The sequence below is a fragment of the Onychomys torridus genome, chromosome 13, assembly GCF_903995425.1.
Source record: "Onychomys torridus chromosome 13, mOncTor1.1, whole genome shotgun sequence".
In the NCBI taxonomy this organism is placed as follows: Eukaryota; Metazoa; Chordata; class Mammalia; order Rodentia; family Cricetidae; genus Onychomys; species Onychomys torridus.
Genome location: NC_050455.1, coordinates 15,460,781 through 15,476,857, shown reverse-complemented (window position 1 = coordinate 15,476,857; position 16,077 = coordinate 15,460,781). Strand labels below are relative to the sequence as shown.

General features: G+C 51.5%; 1 protein-coding gene across 1 annotated transcript in view; it reads left to right on the top strand.

The window, feature by feature from the left end:
* Window positions 1-16,077, top strand: part of Celf4 (CUGBP Elav-like family member 4) — a 283,403-nt gene that overhangs the window by 218,759 nt on the left and 48,567 nt on the right. Inside the window, 1 exon segment of the mRNA XM_036205194.1 lies at window positions 5,400-5,478. Within this exon segment, the coding sequence (XP_036061087.1) occupies window positions 5,400-5,478 (79 nt within the window).

Genomic DNA, 16,077 nt, shown 5'->3' with positions numbered 1-16,077 from the left:
CACATGTGCACATGTGATCCAGGGATGCTCAGTCAAGAGGTTGGGTCTGAAGGTACCAGACTCTAAAGAAGGGCCCATGACCTAATGAGAAATTATTTCTCTGTCATCAGGGAAGTAGAAGCTGGATGAGCACACAAGAGCACAATGCTAGGTCACCTCCAGAATTGGGTTTTGACAGCTGTAAGGCAATGAGGAATGTAGGAAGGCTCAGCCTCACCCCAGAACTCCACACCAGCCTTCAGGGCTGCAGGCTCAACATTGCTGCAGACTGTGCTTACAGGGTACAGTTGATAGTTCAGGGACCCCTGGATGTCCAGGCTGGCTCCGCTGTAGAGATGGTTCACCGCAGTCCCAAGAACCCTTTAAAGGTTGGGGAGAGTAAATAAAACTGTGCTCTCACATGAATCCAGTGAGCAGCCTGGTACTTACCAGCAGGAACTGGAAGAAGTTTGCTAATCAGAGCCATCTTCCTGAAGATGGATGGTGGCCCTGCACCCTGGCTCTCAGGGATCAGGCGGCAGAGACCTGTGTGGCAGTGAGGAGGCCACAGGAGTGTAGGAGCGGGGACGGAGTCAGGAAAGAGCTTGGCCTGTCTGTCAGTCTGTCTGCCCATCAGCCACAGGTCTCTACCTATGCAGAGAGCCGTGCTGGACAGGTGAAGCCTTTTGACCAGCTCAATCATCGTATTTATTCTAATTGTATCGTAATCGTCCCCAAGGAGCCTGGTTCAAATGAGCTTGACATTATTAAAATTTTAATGCCCAGTTTTCATAGCTGAATGAATATTTAAAGGGTATGTCCCAGCGTACGTTATGATGATGAAGAAATTAATGGAATGTCTTGTTTAATGCATGGCTATGTGTTGATGCACAGAGTGGCGGGGGGGGGGGTAGCAGGGAGACAGAGCCGGAGGGAAAAGACTGGGAAGGAGCCACCTGCCTGCCCACCCTCTGCCATTGTAAGGGGCAAAGCTGGCCCTAAATACTGATCTGGTGAGACCAGCTCACTCCACACACATCTCTCCCCCCAAAGCAGAAGTTGATGAGACCGGACCTGGGTGTGGTAAGGGACAAGAAGAGGCTACTCCCCAGCCACCTGTGCACAGCTCAGGAAAATAGCACACTCAAGCCAAATCAGTTTGCTCCTTCTGAGGGGACTTTACCTGGAAAAAAAAAGGCCACAGTTCCCAAATAGTCTCCACAGAGGACAGGCACAGGCGCCTTTAGCTCCTTAGGCAGCTGTTGCTGATGCAGGAAAGCCCAACCCTGGATGGGCTGACACCCTACCCCATCCTGGAGGGCAGGATCCAGAATGAAGAACACACCTTAGGAAAATAAGACACACATGGTGGCTTTCTCAGGACCCCCACACTGTTGGGAGGTGTGGATGGATGACAGAGGACTGTGAGAAAGGAGAAAAATGAGGACCAGTGGGTCCGGGGATCCTGGCTTAGGCCTGAGAAATAATGTTTGCTACAAGGAGGTGCAAGGTGGCCATTGCCCTTTCAGGTCTTCCTTTGTTCATTCTTCACTCCATATCCCCGCTCCCTTTTCCAATGGTGGCCTCCTGGCTTCTTGCCCAACCCTCCTCCACACTTGGCCTTGTCATCTCTCACCACCTCTGCGGCCTGACTCGGTACCCTCCACCCAGGCCTGTTTGCTCTGTCCACACCTCCTTCTTTAAGGCAGAACCAGGGCTTGATAAGGCTGGACCTACACAAGATGAGGAGCTGGGAAGGCAGTCTTCATTCCTGCCCCAGCCTCCTGTGGAAAGCCTGCTGGAGCTGGGAAACCTCCACACCACAGTCCGACATTTGACTTCTGCTCCAAAATAAGAAAGTCTGGGCATGTCTGTTATCTGGGCCATTTGAGGCAAGCTCTGAACACTGACCACCCTCAGTTTCAATGCAAATGACAAAATGGCTCCAGGAAGCTCTCAGCTCAGTGGGAGCGAAGTCAGCTCTGCTCCAGTGGTCTGTGTGGAGAACCCATGGGTGTCCAGCCTGTGGCTGAGGTTTAAGTGACAGGACATTGAGAAGCTGGACTCCCGCCACCAGGAAGCCCTCATTTAAGTTAGGGAGAGACACAGGGGACGATGAGGAGTGAATGAGTCAGCAGTAAACTTCAGGGGAGGTCTAGGGGTATGGTCCAGGCCTGGCATGGGATGAGGGACTCTTGGGAGGAGATATGTCAAGCCTAACTCAGGAGTGTAAGGCTGAGCGTTCTGAGTGGTCAGGTACCAAAGACAAGGCCAGAGAGTGGCTTGAAGAGGGCAGGGTGTCTAGAGTGGACGGCTCCATGTACACGGAGAAAGTTTCATCACCTGTCAGTTGCCATGGAAAATAGGATGGATCATGTCAGAAAAATTTCTGTCCCAGACGCTGGCAAACTGTAGGACTCTTCTAAAGAATACTAATCTAGAACTTGGAACCTCCTCCCAGAGGCAGAGACCTCTCTCCTTCCCCCACCTCCCCCCCACACACACACTCACATTGCCGCTAAGGACAAGGCTCCGTTCACACACAAGGTCTTCCTCACACCTCTGCCTGCCTTACTCAGCCAGACTGACTCCCCCATCAGTGCCCTTCTCCTCGGCTCTTCATCTTGGCTAGGATCCTCCTTAGACCACCCCTGAGCCCACCCTGCATGGCTCCCAGCATCTTCCAACCCCAGAAGCAGCTATCTGGAACACTGGGTTCATACTAATGCTTCCATTTGCTGTCTATGTGACTCCGGGCTGGTGTCTTAGTCTCTTCAAAGCTCTGTTTCTTTGACTGAAGTGACTCTGTTCACATATGTTCTAGAAGTTATCATAATCTAGCAATATAATGCATGTAGCAGCTATGGCGTCCTGAGCAGCCTAAGCCCCCCCCCCCTTCTTGCAAGTGGACTTCCACCGTCAAGTGTGCCTTTTATATGGACTCCCTGTCAGATCCTTCCCTCAGTCAGATCTCATGAACCAGATTCGTTCATTTGCTGGGGCTACTGGGTGATTTAAAGCACCCAAATGTATGTCTCACTGCCCTGGGGGCTGGAAGTTCTAGAAGAAGGCATGAGCAGGTTTGGTTTTGAGTACAGTCTTTCTTTCTTGGAGAGAGTCACCTTGCTGTGTCCTCACACAGCCTTTGTCTGTGTGCGAAGGTCCCTGTGTTTCCTCTTTGCCTCATAAGGACAGCAGCCATGTGGGACCTGCCGTTATTACTCAATGTAACTGTAGTCACCTCATTGATGCTCTTGGTTTTCCCAGATACGGTCACACTGAGGGCCACAGCCTCACTGTATGAATGGAGGTTGCAAAACTCAGTCCACAGTGGGGACCCTGTTGGCCTTAAAGAACGACAGGACATTGGAGCAGGGCACTGCAGGCCCAAGGAATGAACTTGAGGGAGGGCGATGTAGAAATGTGGGGTGGGAGCATGCAGGAGACAGCGGAAGCATCTTCTACACCAAAGGATCTGTCCCGAGCTGCCCTCACTACCTGGACGTTTTCCAGTCTACACTAACTATTTGGCCCTTCCTGTCCCAGTGGCTGGGGTGCCTAACTGAAAGCTAGTCACTGTGTCGCTGGTAGTGTTGGCCTTGCCTCTCCTGGTCGCATCCTAGTCAGGTTCCTCCCAGGAAGATACAGACAATATTCCTGACCTCAGAGAATTATCCACTCTGAAAGCACAAAGGCTGGAGAGATGCGTGTGAGAGAAAACAGTGGTCATAACTGGGTGCTGGGGCCCAACTCTATTAAGTCCCAAGAGGGGGCGGGGGCTATAGTTCAGTGTTAGAGCACTGGATAGCCTTAGGTTCACTCCCCAGTGAGATGCTAAACTCTGAACAGCCAGCCAGGAGTATCAAAACTCTCGCCTGGATCCCCTCTCCCATAGTGAGATTCCTGGCTGGTCCTCTAGACATTTCCTTTCCTTCAGGGTTTGGAACGGACTGTCTTGGCTGGGGATCCAAAAGTACCCTGTCACACTTCCACACTATAGCTAGCAGTTTGCTATAGTATGACACTCCTCCTGTGGCTGGAGGGGCTGGAGCGTTTATACAATGCACCTTTCTGTCACCTGCTTCCAGGGCTGTCTATCACGACCTGGCGGCAAAGGAGAACAGCCTGGCCCCCAGAGGCCTGTCTCGCTGGCCTTGGCTCCCGTATCTCCTTCCCTGTCCGCCCTCGCTCCGAATCTTGCTTGCTGCCTCTGTCCTTCCTTGCATGGCTCTGCCCTTCCCCTGGCCTCAGCTTCACCTTGCTGAGTCACAAACGTCCTCGCCACAACCCCCAGTCGTCTCGAGGCAGCCAAAACTCACTTCAAATCCTAGACTGGAAGGCAGGAGGCAGCTTGTGACTGCTGCTCCAGGCCCCGTAAGGGAGGGGAATTGGCAACAAGGTCTTAAGGTACAGTGCAAGCAAGTGCAAAAATAGCCTTTGCAGACCCTGCCACAAGATAGCCTGGGAAAGCACGTGATTGTCTCTTGGCCTCGGCTTCTCGGTCTTTAAAATGGGGGTGCTCTCGCCGCTCTCCTTGCCTCTTGGGGCCTGTTCTTGTGAAAGAAATGCATCTGCAAAAAGGGATCATGGAGGAGCATACAGGAGAAACATGGTAAAGACATAAAGAACGTCGCATTGTGTGGTTTCTGTGATTTTTATTGTCTGAAATACAGCGGGAACCCAAGGCTGGAGAGACCACACTAGTGCCTCGGAGCTGGGGTGTAACCAGCCATTTGAGCCAAGATGCTTGGAGTTCAGAGACCCCTAGTGGCAAAATGTAGTATTGCACTAGTTCCAGGGAGAAGCCTATCCAGTGCCCCAGGGCCCCGACACCATACCTACAAGCATGAGAAATCTGGTGGTGTCTGCTCCACCCTCGGGGCCGACCTTTCTGACTGCCTTCGGGAACCCCAGTCTAGAGCTCCTTTCCAGACATAGATGTGGGAACCCAGTCCTCCGCCACCACGGTCTCACAGGCCAGGCTTAGAAAGATGGCAAGGCCTGAAGTCAGACACCTGCAGGGACCAGCTCGGCAAAGCCAGCTGTACTGAGGGACCTAAGGCTGGACCACGGGTGTGGCTCGGGTACAGGAGGGCCTTCTGATTAAAGAGAGGAGAAATAAGCATGCTATCGCCCCCCCAGATTCTAGTATCAAGCTATTGAAAGCTATTCAAAGAGGGTGAAGCCCTGTAGCTTCTCCAACCTAGAAGACCTCCACCCACTCACCCGGCTGGCGCGCAGTTACCGGGCTTTGGAGGATGAAGTGGTGGACGAAGACGGGTGGAACTTGGGAGAATGTACCTGCTTGTCTCTAGGTGTGTGGGTTCCCAATAGGGGCGGGTCCTGCCCGCTGGCATCTGTGCACTCTGGTACTTTGGTACCAGGCTACCAGTAACGCTGTTCCCTCTACTCTGTTGCAGATGAACCGGCCGATCCAGGTGAAGCCTGCGGACAGCGAGAGCCGAGGAGGTAGTAGCTGCCTGCGCCAGCCCCCTTCACGTGAGGGCCCACTTGTCTCTGACCCCTCCCCCTCTCCTCCTTTCTTCCCACCCTGTCCGGCTGCTGCAGCGACTCCCTGCCTCTTCCTCTTCCTGCTGCTCCCGCTCAGGACTGAAGGCTAGGGACAGGACTTTTTTGTTCTGGGTGACTGATGTGGAAAGACAATAGGGAGGGGCTAGGAGACAGGGGCCTGCTTGAGGGAGGAAAGGGTTTAATACTTGTCTAAAGAAACAAGGAACCATGTAGGAGTTATCCGTTCCCCTTCTCTTAGTTAGGCAAAAAAAAAAAAAAAAAAAAAAAGTGTGCCTGCCTGCGTGCTGCCAAGAAAATCCCACTGCGATGGGATTTGAACACTACCCCGTTAGGAGACCCAATGCTTGCAATCTTGTTCTAAGAGGAGTCAAGGGAAGGAAGACACCTGAGAGGTGGCGGAGGTGCAGGCCACACAAGGCTAGCATGGAGATAAAGATCGAAAAGGTGGATCCAAGCTGGCAGACAAATGTCTGGAAGGAGATAGAAGGAGGACATGGCTTTACCCACAAATGCTCACCCCATGCACACATATGTGTGCACACATATGAAAGAGGGGGGGGGGACCACAGAAGCTCAGCCATGGGAAGATAGGACATGTGGCCAGCCAGGGACATCTCTGTTACCAGGCAACAATCTCCTGGAGATTCAGTGCCTTTGCAGCAATACTTCTTCCTATGTGCCCCACCTGGGCACAGCCCGATCTCTAGGTACCCCCTAGGTAGGACTCAGCCATGCTATAATGGGAAAAGAAACTAAGAGAAAATGATAAAGAACACCTCCAGCATCAGAGGTCAGCCTCTGCCCACCCAGGCTTGGACTCTTTCCACAGCCAACTATCTCCCATGGTACTGAGCACACAGCCTCACCTGAGAGAAAGAAGGAGACACCTCAGCCCAAGAGAGGGAGGAGAGCCACAGGCCCCTGCTAGGGTCCAGACTAACAGCCTTGGAAAGGAGGACGCTGTCCTTTCTGCTTCTCATGGAGTCTACCTTTAGCCCCCTAACTTCACACTTACTTCACACCTACCTGGCCTCAGCACGGAGCAATGCCCTCAGGAATGTGGACAAACTTGGTCCCTGGTCAGACCCAGGACCCCCCTAAGTGGACACTGTCCTACCCATCCATGGCAGGTCACCACCCACACACCCACAGACTTAACAAGTGATGAACTGAGTAGCCACCCGTGAGCAGGAAACCCTAGAGGATATGGAAAGGGGAAAGGGCACCTGCTTCCAGCCTCGGCCAGCAGTGAGAGATCTTGGCCATTCTTCCAGCAGGGAAGGCTCTTTCCCAGAACAAGAACTGCCAGGGAGAGTTCAGGTTACTGTTTTTATGATGAAACACCATGATCAAAAACAAGTTGGAGAAGAAAGGGTATATTTGGCTTACACGTCCACATCACAGTCAGGAAAGAAGTCAGGCAAGGAACTCAAACAGAGCAGGAACCTGGAGGCAGGAGCTGATGCAGAAGCCTTGGAGGGCTGCTAACTGGTGTGCTCTCTGTGCCTTGCACAGCTTGCTTTTTTGTAGAACCCAGGACCACCTGCCCAGAGGTGGTCCCACTCACAATGGGTTGGGCCCTCCCCTATCATCACTAATTTGAAAAAAAATGCTCCATGGTCTTGCCTGCAGCCTGATTTAATGATGGCATTTTCTCAATCAAGGTTCCTATCTCTCAAATAACTCTAGCCTGTGTCTAGTTCACATAAAACTAGCTAGCACATAGGGGTTAGAGAAGTCTGCGGACAGAGTCCATTAGGCAAGAGGGAGGGTACAGGGATGAAACAAGGGTGTCAGTTTAGTCCCAGCTATCTTTTGTCTCCTGCCAAGTCTCCTGGCTTCTTCTGTCAAGCCTTCCACCACAGTAGAATTTGGCCCAGGTGCCCCTTGGCCACTGCCTCCCCAGACTCAGGTACTTCTGCCCCAAGCTTTCATTACGCATTAGCTTGGCTAGCCATTAAGGGATTTCTCTTTTCTTCATCTTTCTTCATCCCTATAAGCTTATAAGGAAATAGAATAGACCAAAGATACTTAAAACTCAAGAATCAGTTGGCCCGAAGGGAACTCCAGTGTGACTAAAGGTGGCATTGGTCCCAGTGATCTACAGCTCCTCTTACCTGGTTCTGGTCCTTCTTGACCTGAGCTTTGGATCCTACCCTGACACCTCATGTCTTAGGGCATGGACACATCTCACCCAGGGCTCTCTGAGCAACTCAAGGGCCCTGGTAACTGAGGTATAATATACTCAGGTGTCAAGGGCCTAAGTGAGCAAGCTCTTCCCACTCTGCCTTCCTCTTTGATAAAGGTAGGATCATGTCCTTGCTCAGCCTCACTCAGGGCTTAAGAGACCCATGGCAGGGTTCAGGGTCTCTCCTAGAAATGGTCTCTAGGAGGCAAGCCCAGTGAGAGCTAGGTGCAAGTCACCCAGACGTGCATGGCCTCACCGCCCCATATTCAGGGGGCCACATGATAGAGAACAGCTTTCAAGTAGAGACAGGCTGCTTGGACAGTCAGTGCCAGCTGTTACCACAGAGAGGGACAGCCAGAGAACGTGGAGGAGTCCACATGAGGAAATGGTACTTCTAGACTCAAAGGAAAGGAATCCCCAGAGCTGGGGAAGAAACCAGGGTGGCCTGACCAAGGAAGGCCTCACCTAGAGAAGCCTCAGAGGGATCAGGCAGACCTGGCCCTAGCAGGTTCTCCAGAATCACTGCGGGTGTGGGACATCCTAGCCCAGCCCGGCTGAATGCCTGCTCTAATACTCTTCGCCCACCCCTTGCCTGGGAGGCAATTGCTCTCCAACTCCAAGCTGCTAACCTCATGGCCTTTCTCCTATATATCTCCTGCTCTGACACTTGCCCCAAGCCAGATTAATCAGCTCTTTTATTCTTGCTGTGGTAGGAAGGGGGGAGGGGAGAAGAGCCAAACCTAAACATCTATCTATTAATTGCATATTCAATATTAAACAAGGAGATGGTCCTGAGTCAGCACTATCACCAAGCTATTTTTTTTTAAAAGAAAGTTGGTTTAAAATAATTTAATATCCATTAAATATTTCTTGTGGGGAAGGGAGGGAAAGGTGAAAATGATTAAAGGAATAAGGAAGAGGAGAGAGGTGTGGAAGGCAGGGAGGTGTGGGCTGGTGGGGGAGGAGTGAAGTGGGTAAGAAGGAAGGGGTGAGAAGAAATGGTTAGGGAGAGGAGAGGGCTCAGTGGGTAAAGAGTGAGTCCCGAGGACCTGAGTTTGAGCCTCCAGCACCTGGGTAGAAAGCGGAGCGTCTGTTAGGGGCCTGTGATCCTCTCACCCCGCAATAAGGCAAAGTATGCACAGATAGGAGGCTCAGTGGGAGGCCATCTTAACACAATAAGGTAGAGAGTAACTGAGGAAGATCTCAGCCTCCATACACACACACACACACACACACACACACACACACACACACACACACACACGCACACGCGCACGCGCACGCACACACACACACACACACACACACGCACACACACACGACAATTTTTTTTTAAGTAAAAACTGTGAGAGAAGGAAACAGGAGTGGGAAGGGGGAACTTGGGAATGTGTTTTGGAGCCCCGACGGGCAGGAAAGGAAATACCCCAGAAGCAGAGAGTGATAGTGGGCCCGGGTCATACCCAGGCTGCATCTTCATCTCAGCCCCTGCAGCTCTGCTCCCAGGCCACTCAATATCCCAAAGACTAAGAACCCAGGGCATATGTGTGCCTCTGGGATCTCCACCCGACTGCCTTCCAGGTCACTAAAGAGACTGGCTGGAAGAGGGCTTCTCCCACACCCTGCCCACCAGAGGTGACTGTGATCTCAGGCACTTCAAGGCTCCATTTTCCATTCCACTTCTTGTGCTCCTAGAAGCATCCCACTGTCCCATGGGGTTCTGGGAATGGGCAGGGACAGGTGTCATTAGGGCTGTGAGTCTAAGGGTGGCCTTTTAACCTGCAGAGCTCTGGTACAGGTGAATTGCTTAGTCGGGCTGACAGGAACAGTAGCAGGGTTCTTTTCCACTTCTTTCTCAGCCACATGAAAACCAACATGAAGGCTGGGACTATCAGAGCCTTGGGCTAATAGGCCCAATTCTTATCAGGTCACTGTTCCCAGATGCCAAGCCTAAGCTGACAGGTCTGGCCTTTGGAAGTCCTCCAGCAGGAGTACTGAGTAAGATTCCAATCTTCCAGGGCATGCCCCACTGTCCTCCATGCTTAACTCTGGAGAGAGCTCACGGGCAAATAAACCCAAAAAGTAGTCACTCCTTATGGCAGAATCAGGCCTAATTGCTTAAAGACATGACCAGATTAAATCAGCGGTCACCTGGCCTTTGGCTGGAACAGGTTAAGCCCACATTAAAAGGACAGGCCAAGTCTCTCCCTACTAGGCAGGCTGCACTTTCGCTGGGCCAGGGAAGGGAGACTGAGGGAACCCAGAGGGACACCCAAGGAGTTCAGAGAAGAGGGTCAGAGGAGTGAGGCAGGAGGAGGGAGCTTTCTGACCCCCACCCCTGCCCCAGCTGCAGGGCCTGAGGCAGACTAAGGAGGGAAGAAGCCCTGAGCTCTGCCTGGAAAGAAACATGGAGAGGTAGCTCTGTAAGCAGCTACTGACACACCCCCAAGGAAGCTTCTAGAATGTGGAGAAACCTCTCCCTCCCCAAGTCTTACAAAAAAGCCTGGAGCCAAACATTCCAGTTCGATCTGTTCCCCAAGTCTTCATTTGTAGACTCCACCTCTCTCTCTCTCTCTCTCTCTCTCTCTCTCTCTCTCTCTCTCTCTCTCTCATTTCTGTGTCCCTGACTCTCTGCTAGAACTATGCAGGGGAAGAGAAGGAAGAGGAGGATTGTAGCAGGTGTGAGTCCCACCCTCAGTAGTCCTTAGGTTCGCCCTTGCCCCACCCCACCTTAGCAGGCGCTGGCCAAGTCAGTTAGCTGTGTTCTTGTAGCCTTTTGCTGCCCCCAGTCCATAATGGCATCTTTGGAGCATCCTTTTCCTCATGGCAGACACACTAGTGTGGCAGTGGAGTCCCGCTGGGCCAGCTAATGAGGTTGGACAGGATGCCTGTGATGCAGATCCCAGGCCCTCCCTGAGGCCACGTTCCCCACCATAAACCCAGGCCCCATTCCCTCCTCCCAGCCCCTCCACCATCTGTAGCCCCATCGGGTCCTGTGGCTTTTGAAATCCTATTACGTTCCTCATTTCTCCTCCAAGCATTATTCTATTTCTAAACAGACAGACCACGTGTGGTCTGTAAGGGTTCCCAGGAGCTTTGGGGGACCAGCTGAGGGGTAGGAGTCCAGGCAGGGCAGCTGTCTGCTCCTGCAGTGGTTCTGGCCCAGGCACATGGCTGGGGGAGACCTATGGCCATAACTATTGACCTCCAGATGCTGCATTTCCCACTTCTGGGCTCTTCTAACAATACAATCCTCTTATACTCCAAAGGCCATTTACAGTGTGTTCTGATGAAATGGACTTGCAGGCTGACCCTGTTTTGTGGAAATGCACCATAAAAATTTGTCCATTTTTCCATCTTTGGAAGCAATGAGTGACTCACTGGACAAAAGCTTCTGGCGGAAGAGAAGCCCCTCCGGGTTCTGCGGAGGAAGCCCTCAGGCCAGGCAGGTGGGAGGACTGCAGAGTAGAGGAAAGCAATAAATGCTGCCAGCCTGAAGCCAGCCTGGGTCTGCAGATCACAGGGCTTTGTCCTGTTTCCACACACATTGGCCTCCGGTTTGGAGCTGCCCAGAGGATCCAGGGATGAGCAGAGCTAACAACCCTAGCTAGCAGAATGTGGCTGGTGACTGAGTCACCAAAAGGAGCTGTCAAAACTTTGGAGCACAAAATGCTCATACTTCAGCATCCCCTGCACCTTCTGAGTCCCCACAGCAGGTCTTGGGAGCTGGACTGGACAGCACACTCCCCCATCTGTGCATATTTGTGTGTGAGTATGTGTGTGCTTTGCCCGCCCACCAGAACTTGTTTCAGAACGGGGACTCCCTGGGTCATGGAGACTGTGACAGTACTGTATTCCCTCCTTGGAGCTGATCCCTTGACGGAGATACCATGGCAAACCAAGGACAGCTAACTTCACGTTTGGCCAGGACACCAGACCATGCAGGCCTAGAGAGGCTCAGGAACCACCCTACCCCAACCCATGGGTCTGCCCCTCACCTAGTCCCTCCCATTTTTATGAAGAAGAAGAAGGTAGAAAGGAGCAAGAGCTCAGTCAGCAAAGTGCTTGCTGTACAGTGTGCCAACAGCCTGAATCCAATCTGCAGAACCCCCGTGAAAAAGCTGAGCAAGGTGGCACACTTGTGTGATCGCAAATAGTGGGCAGGCAGAGACGTCCCCAAGGCTCACTGCCTTTGGTGGTTCCAGGCCAGTGAGAGACGCCGTCTTAAAAAAGAAAAAAAAGGACTGGGTGTGGTCAGCAAGATGGCTCGTGAAGAAAAGGCCCTGCTGCAAAGCTGGCCACCTTAGTTCAATCCTTATGACCTGCAGGGTAGAAAGAGAGAAGAGACTCCTTTAGCTGGTCACTGACCTCCACACATGTCCAGTCTGCCCTGTCCCACAAAATTAATAAAATAAGAAAGAATAAAAGAAGGCCAATTGAGATTAAACTAAAACTAAAAATGGTTAAAAACAAAACAATGTAGACAGCATCTGAGGAACAAAACCTTAGATTAACCCAGGCCTCCACATGCACACGTGCAAACGTATCACCACCACTAAACAGACAGACAGACAGACACACACACAGACACATACACACACACACACACACACACACACACACACACATACACACACACACACACACACAGAGAGAGAGAGAGAGAGAGAGAGAGAGAGAGCAGAACACCTCAGCACCCCTCCCCACGTCTCCTGTCTCAGGCCTGTGTTGACCCCCTGTTACCACTGGAAATTCTTAATTTGTGTCATTTTTTCCCTTGAACCTACCTCAAAGCCCATATCTCAGGTTCATTTTGGACTAATGTTGAAGGAAAAAAGAAAACCCCAGCGACGTTCATCTTGAATGTAGGATCATAGGCCCAGGCCTAGGCCCCGTCATGCCCTGTTCATGCAGTCTGAAAGATTTGGAAGGACCAAGAGATGGAAGACTTATGACCAAGCCAGGCTGTCCAACCAAGGCGAGGCTTCCCTACCAATAAGTTCAGTGACATGTCTGCAAACATGGTCTCTCATTTTTGCTTAAGCATCTCCACTTCTTAGTTTCCCTAAACACAGGGCAAGGCTGACTCCACCTCATGGCTTTTATTCTCAAAAATCCAGTTTTCTAACTTAAAGGAATCTTTGTCTCCTTTCCTTCCCCACCGGAAAAGGAGTTCTTAAAACTGAGGACCCTCTGCTAATTTATACAGCTACACCAAATAGACCTGTGAAGTCAGTTTTATGTGGCTGGGGAGGTGACTCCATGGGGAAGGGTCCCTAGAGGACCCCAAGGCACTCCGAGAGGGGCAGACACACATTATAAATACATCTGTAACTCCCGCCACAGGTGTGAAAATATAATTAACTGCAAACCTGCTGAATGTAAATGGACTCTAGGTTTTCAGCTCGGGGAAGGTGTGAGGCTTGATCTGCATTCTGGTTTTAAAGTGGGTTTTTCTGGGTTTTTTGTTCTGTTTTGTTTTAAGCATTAAGAAAGTTGAGACTCGAGCTCCTCAACAAATTCCCTCTGGCCCAAGCTAATTTAGCAAACAACGGTTTTGGGGGAAATGGGGTATTAATCATAGCAAATGGCCTTCTGGATGATATTTAAAAGTGCCTCCTGCCTGTGAGCCTGGGAATAGGGATGACAGAGAGAGGGGACTAGGCCCCCTCTGGTGAACCATCCCATTGCCACACTCAGAGAATCCTGTTCCCTGCACTGTGTGAGCTCACAGGAGGGTGTTCCGACTTCTAGGGAAGATGGGGACAAGGAGAGAGAGGAAATGCTTCCTCTGCTGGGCAGTCCTCGGCATAGGAGCAAAATTCCCAGTGTTCTCAGGCTCCTGCTACAACTCACCAAGACAGTTTGACAAGAATATGGGCATAGCTAGGGGGCTATAGGGGCTGGACAGGAAGAGGGAACAGTGTGTGAACCAGAGATGGGAACATGAAGCTGAGCTCGCTCTATGGGAAAATGAGCTGAACCTAAGTGGGTGAGGGGCTCGCCATGAGCCAGGATGGAGGATATCTGGCTTTGAGGGTTTAGGTAAGGTGCGGGACCCTGCTTTTCACAAGGGGCTTTGAACAGAGGGGTTTAGGTAAGGGGACTCACTCTCAGACCTGAGGGTTAGGGGGTAACATGGTACAAGTGCTGTTCTGGGCTTGTTCAACCACGTGGAGTGCAGAACCCAAGTAAGGAGCTGAGCAGACATAGGCCCAAGCTTCCCATTTTGGTTCTGACTCTGGCCACCCTGCCTTTTCCACAAGGCTATCCTCTCTGAGAGCTTTTATTGCAAAGTTGATAACAGTTCCCTAAACTTCTTTTTGCAAATGGAGCATAGTAGAGCTGTGGGGTGCCTCCTCATGGTAGCTGTAGTTATTGTCTGTGATTTTTAGAGTCTGGTAGATGGAAAAAAAGAGATGGTGACAGGGTGAGGCCCTCTGGAAAGATGTGAGGAAGCAAGTGCAAATATAAAGTGTACCAGCCAGAACCTCCACCGGGTTAGGTATGTGGAAAACCAGAAAGGAGCAGGGCACAGGGGTGGGGGGTGGGGCTTGCAACAGGTGCTGGTGATGACGTAATAGGGAGCACATGGGCTGTCACGGCAAAGGATGGAATTGGAGACAAGGATGGCAGGCAGGTATGTGGGTGGCATTCCAGATATTTTTAAATCTGTAGAAGAATGGGTTTGGTTGGAAAGATGCATCTACTTAATGGAACAGAGGAACCTGGACTTGGTGTTTGTATATGTGTTGGGGCATGCATGTGTCATGGTGCGTGTGTAAAACTCAGAGGCGAACTAGCAGGAGTGGGTCCTCTCTTTCTACTCTGTGGATCCTGGGAACTGAGCTGAGGTCATCAAGCTTGGCAGCAGGTGCCTTTCCCCAATGGGCCATCTTGCCAGCCCTACCTTGTTTTCATGAGACACGTTCTTTCACTAGCCTGGATCCGGAAGACTGGGCAGTAGCACAGAGTAGAAAAATATGACTCTAAAACAGGACTGCAGGCTTGGGCCAGAGGATAAAATGAAAGGATGGGAGGCTCTAGGTCAGCCCTCGTATACACAAGTGTAGGTGTGTATGCTCATCCTTCGGTGTCTGGTCATTTATTTTAGAGGCTGCCTGCCCTTCCTGGCCTAAGGTTGGAGATACAGGGCTCTGTCAATGCATGGAGCAGGAACTGCTGGCACTCTAAAAGATGGAAAGAGACAGCGGTGCTCCGGTCCGGCCACTGAGTCATCCAGAGCTTCTAGTGTGAGAGGCTCACACCTGGTAGCAGCTCTCTGTGCTTGACTGAGCAGCATCTCCATTTAGAGAATGAGAAACAAAGGCTAGGAGAGAACAGTTGACCTCCTTGGGGCACATAGCAATCATCAGCCCTTCTTGTCTCAGTCCTTCTGGTCACCTCCACATCTTGCTGACTTCTCATGGGGCTTTGGGACTTCTCACAACCGCTCACTCAAAAACATGTCCTCCCAGCCTCCGAGCCCACCATCTTATCCACAGAGAGGAGGCTGGACCATTGTCTACAATGGCTTCTCCTACTCCTTGCCCAGTGCTTTTGGGGAACAGAGGTGCAGGGGACCTCAGAGAGGGTCTAAGGCTGGACCTGCTCAGGTGCCACCCAACTGATGGAAGGAAGAACCTGTCTGTGGCCAGAGAAGTGTGGAGACCAGCTGGGAGGCAGTAAAAGCCCATGGAAACCCCATGGAGGAAAAGCAGCCTGAATTACCAGGGCCTTGCCCATCTGGAATAGGGGTTTTGCAGACATCAACAGGAATCCATGCTAAGGATAGCCTATGATCTCAACACCCTGAACACCACAACCCCTCCCTGGGTAATTGGCTTTGGTGTCTCAGGATGCTTGAAGTTTGTGTATAAATGGCCAGTTGCAGTGAGTTTCCACACCAGAGGGTATCCCTTATCCCGCAGAGCTTATGAACCATAAGACAGATGTGTAGCTCTAGGGAGCTATTTCCCAGCCTCTGCTGGGCTCTAGGCCCTGGAGAAGCTCACAGGCTAGAGTGAGGAGATCAGTTGACGTGCATGAGCAGTGAGATGTGTACCATGGGCAGAGGGAGGTCTGCACTAACTGGAGCAGCCTGAGTAGCTGTATGGATGCTTCTCCATGTTAGAGAGGATTCTAGACTGAGATGCCACTGAGATAAGAGATGCAAGCCCCATGGCCTGGAGACAAACAAGGAAACTAAATGGCCCTGGGAAAGATGCCTAGGAATACCAGAGAAAGTGTTGGGGTCTGGCTCCTGGAAGAAGAAGAGAAGGCCTGGGCTCTGTGGGAAAGCCGTGGAACTAGCCATGGAAAGATGGCCACCTAATGGCCACCTACAGGGAGGATGGCCAGTATGTCAGGAGAACAAGAGA